The sequence below is a fragment of the Poecilia reticulata genome, chromosome 16 (genome assembly GCF_904066995.2).
Source record: "Poecilia reticulata chromosome 16, P_reticulata-male-v2, whole genome shotgun sequence".
Classification (NCBI taxonomy): domain Eukaryota; kingdom Metazoa; phylum Chordata; class Actinopteri; order Cyprinodontiformes; family Poeciliidae; genus Poecilia; species Poecilia reticulata.
The window spans coordinates 13,883,976-13,896,112 of NC_088845.1; the positions used below are offsets into that span (position 1 = coordinate 13,883,976).

At 39.8% G+C, this 12,137-nt stretch overlaps 1 protein-coding gene across 3 annotated transcripts; it reads right to left on the bottom strand.

Moving 5' to 3' along the window:
- Positions 1-983: 983 nt before the first annotated feature.
- casp2 (caspase 2, apoptosis-related cysteine peptidase) lies at positions 984-11,624 on the bottom strand. Of its 3 annotated transcripts, none has more exons than XM_017309207.2 (13): positions 11,468-11,624; positions 9,912-10,065; positions 9,222-9,392; positions 9,094-9,147; positions 8,788-8,937; positions 8,536-8,605; positions 7,994-8,088; positions 7,036-7,218; positions 6,536-6,664; positions 6,358-6,448; positions 3,819-4,007; positions 3,134-3,243; positions 984-3,043 (listed from the first exon to the last, which is right to left on the bottom strand). In XM_017309207.2, the coding sequence occupies exons 2-13, from the start codon at positions 10,059-10,061 to the stop codon at positions 2,909-2,911; spliced, it is 1,527 nt and encodes a 508-aa protein (XP_017164696.1). In that variant the 5' UTR covers positions 10,062-10,065; positions 11,468-11,624; the 3' UTR covers positions 984-2,908. The 3 variants fall into 3 exon arrangements, with proteins under 3 accessions (XP_017164696.1, XP_008429698.1, XP_017164697.1); XM_008431476.3 differs by having other exon boundaries at positions 3,807-4,007; XM_017309208.2 differs by lacking the exon at positions 8,788-8,937 and having other exon boundaries at positions 3,807-4,007; positions 11,468-11,623.
- Between the last annotated feature and the right edge of the window lie 513 nt (positions 11,625-12,137).

Genomic DNA, 12,137 nt, shown 5'->3' on the forward strand with positions numbered 1-12,137 from the left:
ACGATATCTGGACCAACTTTGGTCAGTACAAAGCAGATTCATCATTCTTGAGTTGTTCATTTGCTGCATGGCAAGTTTCCAGCTGCCAGCTCAAGGAATCATTTTGTTGCTGCCAAAACACTATTTTATATCTACTAAACTCTGTTCTTTGGTAATTGTCATAGATTAAACTTAAAAAAAAAAAGAAAAACCCACACACTCATTGTGAAGTTATCCAACTCGACGCTGGTTCATCCTTTGAATTCAGCTTTTTTTCTAAACCAAAATGATCCATCTGTCAGAGGTGAATGGGCTTATAAATTACAACATTCCTCTAAAAAAATGAGGTCAGATACTTGACTGAAAATGGGTTTGTAAATAAAAAAGGGCAATGTTTAGAGAAACACTTTGAAAACATATTGAGACGACTATAAAAAAAAATTCCCACAAATGCTGGTGGAAGTATTTATGTAGGCGTCTCTCTTTCGTTAGAGGGTTGCTCCTCTCGGGCTAATGAGACAGGCGGCCATTATAAAAGCCACAAAGACGCACACAGATCCCTCCTAACTCTGGCCCGCTTTGTGGTCCACACGCAGGCACATAACATCTTAATCTCACAGCTACATCAGAGGCCAGCAGGAAATATGTTACTCTGACTATGTGTGTGTGTGTGTGTCAGGGGGAGAATGACTGTGGACAGCTGGCTGGGCCTGTATCTGATACACCAAGAACATTATCAGCGGGTGTCGGCGGGCAAAGCGAGAGGTTCCTACATCCCAGTTTGCAGCATGGAGAGACCTGAGCGCAGCGAAATAGTGCGCAGCCAGTTATACTATACCGGAGAACGGAGAGGACAGGCTGTACACAGGCAACAACACGCACAAACACGGCAACAAGGAGGATCGGATACGGCGGAGCACGTACAGGAGCAGCCGGGCTGCATGGTGGAAACTACATTCTCCAGTCAAACTGTCGCATTTTTACAAAGAAAAAACAAAACAAACTTTTAAAATGAAAGGTTCTTTTTTATTGCAATGAACATTTGGCAGACATTAGTCGTGAAGACACCTCCTCAGCCCACCCCTTTAACACAGTGTGGTACAATAAAGTCTGACCTTCAAAACTCTAAACCTAACTTTTCACACCAGCTTCTCTCTTTATGTTTTATCTCCACTATATCAGCATAAAAAGGAATATCTCTGTTCCACAGCGGAGTACTCTTTAGGAGCCTGGTCGTGTCCAGGTAGTTACAAACCAATACTGCTTCAGATGCATACTTTTCCCACAAAACAACACTGACGCAACTGAACATAGTTCACCTCATCGAGGCCTCTCTGGGGGGCTTTTAACTGTCGCATAGGCTGTGGAGATATTCCTCAGCCTATGCGACCACGGTGGAGATTTTCTACTAGAAAATCTCCACCGTGGTCATGAGTTTACCAAACAGAAAATATGGAAGACATCGTTTATCCTGACTGCATCAGTTATAGTAATTTCACAAAATAAGCACTACGGTGCTTTGCAAAAGTATCAATACCTCTTAAACCCTTAAATCTTTTTTGCATTTTGTCACATTGTCACTACAAACATCAGTTTGTTTCACCTGAGTTTTGTGCAAAGCTGTGCTTGTTTGCAAAGTGGGAGATATAATTTCCAAAATTACAAAAGAAACACATCAGGCAGGGCACCGATTAATTTGTGGAGAGGTTTGAAGCAGTTAGCTTATAAAACAGTAAGGAATATAAAAATAGGTTTGCCAAAGTGTAGACATCATCCTTATGGTGTAATATGGTGGTGGTAGTATCATGCTGTGGGAATGTTGCTCCTCTGCAGGGACAGAGAAGCTGAAGCTAAACACAGAGCAGAAAAACAAAACAAGAGACAGTCGTGGAAGTTCATCTTAAGCCGTAAACACAACTCCAGAGCTACATTAAAACAATTTAAATTAAAGCATATTTAGGTGACAAAGTTCATACCTGACTCTAATTAAGTGTCTGCGACAGGACGTGGAGGTTTACGAACGCTCTCAGGCGTTTATTTGTAATACATTTTCTTTCCACTTCCCAATTTTGTTCCACTTTGTGTGTTTCTTCATTCCAAATCCCAATAAAATACACCGATATCCACGGTTACAATGCGAGAAAATGTGAAAACATTTAAGGGTGTGAATAATTTTGCAAGGTACTATTAAAATAGAGGTCAGGAATCATACTGTAGATGAATGAATAAGAGAGTAGCACCAAAATCCAGCCCATCACCATGTAGTAGGCAGGAGAAGTTTAAAGATTATAAGTGAATAAAGACATAAAATAAACATTTATAAAGCTGCATTCTTCCAACTCAGCATTTTAAAGCTAAATGAGAAGAATAAATGACTGAAAGACATCCTTCTGAAGACGCCCTGTGAGTGGATTCAAACATAACCTCTAACCTGTTTCTTTTGAAACCTCTTTCGATTTATATCCGTCTGTAAAACCACAGGGTGAGAATATTATTGATCTAACAGAGGCGATGAAATGATTTGTCTCTGTGGTGCTGCCCTCTGCCTGTCGCCACACTAAAAACAAGTTGTCTCCACAACTTATAACAAACGCATACAAATAACAAGCGCGGGTTTAAAAATCTATATAAAAACAATTCCATACAAAACGAAGCCACAAAAATATATCTGTGTACAAAATACAGATTTTAAAAAAGAGCCTTGAGGAACTTCGGAGTTGCTGTGCAGCTCGACTGAAAAGGATTTACAATTAAACTGGCATAAGCACAAATATTTTGCTTCTTATTTCAGAGTCGAGGTGTGGATGTGAAGTCGTGACGGGGGGAATGCGAGGTAATAACCGGCAGTTCTGTTGAGCTTTTACAGAAAGGCTTCAACGCAAGGAATGATCTGTGTGTGGTTTGGTTGTTTAAAGTGCGTTTCTGCATATCAATACTGGGGCTGGTACTTGGGGAAAAGGTAGAGGTCTTTGCAGAGTGAGCTGGTGAACTCGGACATCTCTTTGCAGCGATGGTGGGCGGTGCCTGGGGCGTAACCTTCCCTCTCCTTGATACGTGCATTTACCTGGACAGAGAAATAAAACAGGCTTCGTGAGCATTTTATGAGGAAACAACAGTACAAATTTACTCTTTAAAAAAAAAAAGCATCTTCAACCTGCACCAGCATGTCTGAAAGGTGTGTGTCTCTGGCATGAAGGCGGAGTGCTGTGTTCAGTTCTTGGATAAACCAGGACCCTCGTTTGGTGTTTCGCATTGCTGCTGTGCCTTCAGTAGAAAGACATCAAACAACAGAGACTTATACACAAGTAAAAGTCACAAGAATGAATATAGTGGAAAATGTATGTGACCTGATGCTTTTAACTAAAATCAGCAGCAGCAGAAGTTAAAACCAGAAGTTTAAGCCAAATCAAAAGATATATGCACCTTTTTTCTCACTGTGTGGACTTAAATCAGACAGAAAGAGACGAGTTCTGAGTCCGAGAGATTAACGTGTTTTATTTTGAAATGTGCAAACTGACCCCAGAATAAAAGCCATAGACCTAATGAAGAGGTTTTCTGAAGCTGGGAAGACAGTGTCATTATCCAGAGTGAAATGTGTTCTGCACTGACACGGGATCTTCAATTTTGGAGACATGACATGTGGTCTGATGAAACTAGAGAGGATTTGTTTGGCCATAATGACCATTGTTTGGAAAACAGGGACAGTTGTACCATCCTAACTGTACAACTGCATGCAGTTAAGAAGTCACACCAGCTGATTAAGAAGTCACTTTTTATTTTTCTATGAATAAGTAAATATAAATGCAAGACAAACAAGATAAACTTACAAATTCTCTGACCTTTGAGAGACGCAAAGCCACAGATCATGTCTGAGCGCTGAGGTAGTTTAATCCTGGGCCTCCCCACGTCCCGCCTCTGTCTGGGATCTGCGTCCCCCTCTGCCTCCCTCCCTGCGTCCCGCTGCTCGCAGCTCGGTGAAGACGTTCTCCCCGGCCCGTCCAGCTGCTCAACTCCACAGTCCATCTCGTCTAAAACAGAACAGGCTCCAGTTAGTTGCTTTTAACATTGGGCGGCCTATAAAACTGAGGCCCTTTTAGAGGAGACGATGTTTCCGTTATCAGACTTGTCTCGATCTGTCTGCTACGTCTTCACAGACAGAACTCCAGCTACATGTTGCATAAGGCTGACTGAACAGGTTCTCCATTATTAAGATAAAATTAAGGCAGCAGCCCTCGGCTGGAACAGGGAATGTAACATGACGTAATGTCCATGGCTGACACTAGAAACCACCTGTCTAGCGAGGTGTAAAATCTCCATTATTCATGTTTCACGTCCTCCATGATTATATTGAGCCTTTTCAAGTTCACCCCGGCAGACAGGGAGGTCTTTTCCATTTTACCTGCATCTCAGGGGTGAAGAAATCTGTCAAAACACGACTTCCTTCAAACAACGTATCACTTCTGATCTAAACACCTTACTAAAACAACCTGCTTTCTTGGTGTTCGCAGCGCTTTGAAGGGCTCTGTGATCACCACTGGGCCCCTGATGAAAAGGGAGTATTTTCTATTGATTTTCCATCTAGCAGGCCTACTGCTAATCTCACATTGCAGAGTCATGTCAATTGGTAATTGCTTTTCTAGGAGAAATGGTTTCCAGGTTTCAAAGCAGCAGCTGAAATGGGTCTGGTAGAGTTCCACTGCTGCAAAGGAGCAGAAATATTAACTTCTCTAGAAGAAATAAGATGTCCTCTAATCCAAGATACGACAGCAGTTACAGGGAAACTTCCTCAATTAGTTTACTGAAGAACCATCATTCACTCTAAATCCACGTGGATTTAGAGTGAATGACTTTTGGGAAAACATTCTGTGGACCGATGAGACAAAAGTGGAACTCTTTGGAAGGTGTGTGTCCCATTACATCTGGCGTTAAAGGAACACTGCATTTCAGAAAAAGAACATTATACCAACAGTAAAATATGGTGGTGGTAGTGTGATGGTCTGGGGTTGTTTTGCTGCGTCAGAACCTGGAAAACTTGCTGTGATAAATGGAACTATGAATTCTGCTGTCTACCAAAAGATCCTGAAGGAGAATGTCCGACCATCTGTTCGTGAACTCAAGCTGAAATGAACTTGGGTTCTGCAGCAGGACAATGATCCTAAACACACCAGCAAGTCCACCACTGAATGGCTGAAGAAAAACAAAATGAAGACTTTGGAGTGGCCTAGCCGAAGTTCTGACCTAATTCCTATTGAGATGTTGTGGTAAGACCTTAAAAAGGCCGTTCATGCTCGAAAACCCTCTAATGTAACTGAATTAGAACAATTCTGCAAAGATGAGTGGGCCAAAATTCCTCCAGAACGTGTAAAAGACTCATTGCAAGTTATCGCAAATGATTGGTTGCAGTTGTTGCTGCTAAGGGTGGCCCAACCAGTTATTAAGTTTCGGGGGCAATCACTTTTTCACACAGGGCCATGATGGTTTGGATTTTTTTTCTCCTTTAATAATAAACACCTTCATTTACAAATTGCATTTTGTGTTTACTTGTGTTGTCCTTGACTATTGTTTAAATTGGTTTCATGTTCCGAAACACTTAAGTGGGATAAACATGCAAAAAAACAGGAAATGAGGAAGGGGGCAAACACTTTTTCACACCACTGTATGTCACGATATTTAAAAATCCATGTTTAGTACAATACACTTTTGAAAAAAAAAAAAGTCAGCTGCTGTTGTAATTTGATTATTTTCAGCCTGAAAGGCCCTTAATATAAGAGATCTGATCAATTTCAATCAGTAATAAAGTAAGAATCTATATTATCCAGGAAATATTGGATAAGATCAATCTGAGCAACTGGCTTCTGTTTCAGTACGAAGTCTGCAACTGGTGTAAGAAGTCCATAAAAATCAAAAATAATTAAAATGTAAAATTTTCTTTGTTTCTTAAGCAGCAAAATGATGTTATTTTTTTTTACAGCAGCCGTTATCAGTGTGGTATCATCTCCTACTATAAACGATTAATAAACGTTTGTAGTAGCAAAGATAGTAAATAACATTTTTAACCCCTTTTGTGATATCTTCTATTATTACAGACAAAAATCCTAATGACATATCTAAGCTTTACAGAAAACTGGAGATCAAAGACTGCGACAATCTTTTTGACACAATCTACATCTGGAGCTTTGCAGCAGAAAGACGGCTGATAAAACACCAAATGCACTGATTATTTCATCAGCCAGAAAGGAGAAAGTAGATCATATCTGAACATGTTGAGGAAGAGACTGTTATTTGACTAATTAATGTCTTTCTAACCATAAGCTGCTCTAAATTATGTCAAAATGACAAACTAAATCTCAACATACTACCTGCACTATCATTATTTACCTCCTCTGCAGGCTTGAATGAAAAACATCTTTGGCTTGTTTTGAAGCAGAGGACAGTGTGCATTGTCAAAGGCCTCAAACACCCAGTCCAGCTGAACACAGACAAGTTAAAAAAATTAAATTAAAACACACAATTTTATCATCTTAAATTCATTTTTTAAATAATTAAACAGATTTACCTGGATAAGTTGTCCATCTGTGCCATAAATTGCTCCTTCGACTCCGTGGGAGAGCAGAGACACCACACAGCTGTCCACTGTCCGGTGTTCGGGCCGCCTGCAGAAGTTCTCAATGCACGTCCTCATGCCCTGCTCACATTTAAGAGACAACTAGTTGAAACACTCATGTAAATACAAATTAAGTCTTTTCTAGTTCTTTTAGAAACTGACTTAAAAATTGACACGGCTCCTCAGAACGCATTAAAATACTAAACCGTATGTTTGCTTTGTCAAGCGTGTTCTTTCCACCAGATGGAAAACAGTTAAACTAGGGCAAGCAAACAAATGTTGCTCTAAATGATCTTCCCTGCACCAGTTGTTTAAAAAGAGGTCCTTCACAAGCTCAATAAGCAAACCTATTTGATGTCACAAAGCTCCTCAGATTTACTTTTCCTCTTCAAGCTCATCATGTGAAAAGATGACTTCTCATCTGCTAAATCTGGAGTGATTCAGAGTTGCACCTGAGCAGTGAGGTCTCTGTGGACACTGACGTGGTAGTCCAGCTCCGTGAAAACCTTCCTGAGGACTTCGTCGTCCACTTCACCTCCTTTTCTTGGGTCAAGACCAGGAGCAGAGCAAGAGTCAAAGGTCACGTTACTGATGACCAGGGCAAAGCCTCGCGGCGAGGAGTTCATTCTGTAGGACTGAAGCAGGGAACAAAAATCTTTTAATGTGACAGAATAATATAACATATATTACAAGTTGACATTCGTTTCCAATACATTAGTGTTGCCCCACCTTCTTCAAATCAAACAAAATTGTAGTCAAATGTTTACGTAGCAATTTTTTTTATTTGTGCTACTATCATTTTTAAAAGGTATTAATGGATGTTTCCAGAGGTCATCAAAGGTCAATCCATCCTTTAACCACAAACTCATTTACAATGTGAAACAAAATTGGTGTCAATCAACTCTGTGTAGCATTTTTTTTGTTTGTGTCTTATTACTCTAGACATTTTAATAAAAATGTTTCCAGAGGTTATCAGCGGTTAACCAGATCCCAAATATTAAAATCAAACAAAATTGATACCAATTAATTTTGATACATGTACGAGCTTGTAAAATCTTTTGTTTTTGCTGCTTTTCCTGCCAAGATATTAAGGATATACATTGGTGAACCCATCCTGCTTCACATAACCCAAGTCAAAACAAACTAGTGCCACATTTGTGATGGTTTGTGCTGCTAAAAAAAACAAAAAAAAAACACAAACCCAGTAAAGTTGACGGGTATCAGTTTGGTTTGATTTTTGTAAGGAGCTGGTTGACCTTTAATAACCTCTGGAAACTTATTAGCTGCACAAACAAAACGTGTTGCAGCACAAATCAAAAATGATTTGTGCTGTTTGGAGGCCATAAACAAAATCATCATAAAATAGTGTTACTACTGTTGATCTGCTGAGCTGGGTTGTTGGTAATGTACCTGCTTGCAGTGAGACAGATAAAAGTCAGGAGCGCACGGGAGAACGGGAGTGCTGATGGGGCTGTCGGCGTCGAGGCTGAACTCCATGGACTCTGCTGCAGACAATCAAAAACAAAAACCTGTGCTCATCACTGCTTTTTCTGCTCATTCAAATCTCTCAAGCAGCTGCAAGTGTTTTTACAACTAAAATTATGCTGCATTGTTGTGAATGAGTCACTATGAGGGTGGGGTGCCTTTAGGTACAGAAAGTAGCAGCAGCAAGGTAGAGGAGCCAGACTTTCACTCCTCACGCATACAGAAAAATACTACAAGATTTAAACAAACTTTAGGAAGTTGAAACAAGACTTATTTCAACAAGTAGCTCCTAAATGCATTCCTGTTTAAGTATTTAACATTTTCCTTCAACTAAAACAACAGATAAGGCCTTTTGTTTGGACACCACCTTCTTGTCTCCCTGGAAACAAACACTGACAACAACACTGGGTTCAGAATAACATAATTTACTTTGAATGCAGACGGGACACGCTGCAATAAGTACTCACCGTGTGTCCTTGCTCTCTTTGCAGCGTATTCCTCCTGAGTTGGAAATGGGAGAGAAGTCCTCAAAGTCCTCTGGAATGAAAAAGTTACATTAAAGTTAAATGTCGGCAGCTTAAATGGTGAATATATAATCCTAGTCAAGCTCTCAGAGTCTCTACTGGAAGGTGTTTGACGAACTCTGCTGGACTCTGTACATGAGAACTAACATGTACGTTTATAATTCCCAGATTTTCCCGAGTTCAATTTCTTCTTGCCTTTTTCCTTCCTTTGTCCCTGTTTTCCTCTCTGACTGGGCTGATCTCTCCGGACGACTCTGAGGATGCTCCGCATCTATCAGAGGGCCTGGCTGAGAGTGACGAGGTGCTGCTCACCTCACTGCTTTCCTCTTTGTCTAATAAAGATGACTGAAAAACACCACTTTACTAAAACTTAGCATTCTTTGGGATTTCTATCAATTTTAAGCTGCTATGGAAAAAATCAAACTTACAAAGGCTCGACTTTATAGGAAACACCAAAAGTCTGCAGTCGTCATATTTATGGATTTCATGCCCCCTGCTCACCTCTCCGTTACTTTGCATCTTCTCCGGTCGTTGTGACTTTTCTTCTGGCATACACTGAAGGATAAAACAACATAAATACTGTGCAGAGATGAATGCTCCTGCTGATGTACATTAAGGTTCCAGCTCACATCCACGTGTGTCTCTCTGCTGTTCCTCTCGGGGGATTGCGTTATCAAGTCACAGAGGTGCTGCTGCTCAGTCTCCTTCAGAGCCAAGCAGAAGCTCTGGAAGGCTTCAGGTCCCCGTTTTGGTAGGAGAAGTAACAAACGCCAGCTACGTTTCTGAGATGTTTGCTCTGCCTTGGATTAAAGAGGTAAGAAGGAGAGATTAGTGTTCACAAATTCGCTTCTTTAGCTCTCTGTTATCATTTGATCTGATTATATTTTTGACATGCGAGCGTGCGTCGTAGCATCGCAACCAACAATAATTGCAATCCAAATTTCATCCGTCAAAGTTTGGGAGTCAAAATGTAATTACTTTAAGGCTGTGGTCCTGGCTTTTATCATGTGAATCAGAAGTGATGTAAAGCATTTATTACTTGCTTAGATACAATTATTAGAGCCTGAGAATCGAATCAGATAAGCATAATAGTTGTGTAGTTGTAGGATGCAAAGAAAAAAAAGCTGTATTTTGCAGGATACTTGCTACTAACCAAGCATCAATCTGAACCCCAAATGAGGCAGCAGTTCCAACAGACCAACACAAAGGCTCATAAAAAAACCCCCCTTCAAACTGTAACGCCGGCTGCTGTTTTTCAATGTGCCAGCCGGTTGATTATTGACTGCTTAATGTGTTGCATAATATCTGTCCTCACACACCATGATGGTTTCTGCCATGTTCTCGGTAAGGATGCCATCAGCTTGCAGTGACTGGATGAGCAGCTCATCCACGACCAGCTGTTTGCACAGAACAGCAGAGTTTCTCCGGAGAGCCTTTTGGTCCCGCTCCAGCATGCCGCACTCCAACATTTTCCTGCAACACACCACACGAAGGGGGAGCAACCTTTGACTTTTTCAGCTCAACGAGTCACTTTTGCAGTTGCTGCCACATAATGCAAATTGTCTAGAGCTTCAAAAAATATTTAAAAAATGTTGTTTTTTTTAAATGTTCTAACATGTTTTCATTTTGTTTAATACTTCCATACATCAAATACTATGTAAAGATATAGGGAAACTGTTACAAAACCAACTAAAAACCTATCAACATTCTTCAGAAGAAAGCTATGCAAGTTATAAGTGCATCAGATTATTGCCATCCAACCAACAAAATTAAAATTTCATGACTTAGTAAAGATCAGAACTGCACCGACAATGTACCTAGTTCATAATAAACCTCTAGGTCGGATAGAAGTGGTTTGAAATTAAATAATGAGTATGAATTTAGAAAGGTTTATCTAAAACACTAAAAAAGTACGGACAAAATTTAAAATAATTGTACTTCGTTTAAACGGATTCATCTGTTGAGTAATTGTGAGGAGTTAAAACAGTTTTTTTTTTTTTACCATTTACATTAAAACATACATCTAAAACAACAGAAAAAAATAAGGTAATGTTTGATTATCATAGTATATTTTACTTTATGATTTTGTCAGACAATTCGTTGGTGATCTTCTTTACACATATGTATACACAGTGAATAGTTATTTAGATTTTATTTTGTTATTGATTAATCTAGGAGAAAAAACACTATTTTGTAAAGCCCAACTAACATATTAAGCACATACCTTGACGCTAAAAACCTTACTTTTAAAAGCCTTGTACCTTTCTGTTGTGTTATTCTATGCAGATACTGCATGACAATATACAGAGGGACTGCCAAAACCAGGTTTTCTTATTGCCTTTACCATTAAAAGCATGTTATTTGGCTTTGTAGGAGCCACAGTTGAAGGGTCAAAGCGGTCGGAAGCCTCAGGTTGCAGATCCTTGCACTAAGCCAACAGGACATCCATGAGAATCCATCCACACTTCCGCTGACAATCTGCTTCTTCTTTCTACTTGTACATAATCTATACATTCCCTCTCGTGGTGCTGGTTTTCTGGCTGTATCACGCAGGTTATCATATGTATGAAACAATTTTTTCTCACGTAATGACACATAAATTATACTAGTAATGTAAAAAAAAAATGCACTTCAGCCTCGTAAAACTTAATACCATATAAATGGTTGGTTTGTTTCAAACGCTTCCAATACAATACGGTGCCATCAGAACGCATTTAAATATGGTAATCAAAAATTACATTTCAACAAGTGTTGACATTGATGCTAACCTGAACGATAGAGGCTGTTACCGATGCTAGCTGGCTAACTAGCTAACTTCGACTTTTTGCTGCGTTTAATTCTCTTCAAAACCTTTCAATCAAAACCGAGAACTTACCGTTCCTTTGTTTATGCAACAAGATGTCAAACAGTCCGACAGAAACAACAAAAACGTTTCACACCTCTCACAGAGCCTCATGCAAATTAACCATTGACATCCTCCTTCTCGCTCCACCGACTAACTTCCGCGGGGTGAAAGGCTGCAAAACAGAGAAGGTGGGAAATATTCAGGGATTCTGACCAATTACAGAACAAGAAATTCTGAGTGACGTCTTCAGTGGCCAATGATAAGCCGTTCTCCCCCCTTGCTGTAAAACCGCAGTAAAAAGGACAACTTTGAATTTGAATCGTAAACAAATAGCCAATTGAGAGTGACTACTTCATGATACAATGTCAAAGAGGCGTTTCGGAAAAAAGGATGGTTATTGAAATAAATAAAAATGATTAGTTTCAAGAGTGAAAAGCTCTGCTTCAGTTGCTTTCGCTTTTTTCCCCTTTTTTTGGTGGAGCGGGGGGTTTCATTCTATTTAGTACATTTATTGAACAGAAAACCCCGCTGAGATCATTTCTTTCACATGGGAAAAATGGCCAAAGCGGCAGTCACACCAACCTTTTGAATAAATTGCTTAAGTAGAATCTGTCTCACAACATGAAGTAGGTTCAAAGATCTACAAGTAGCACATTTAATTTCTAAAGAGATTCAAGAACAGTTGAGAAACAAAACCACT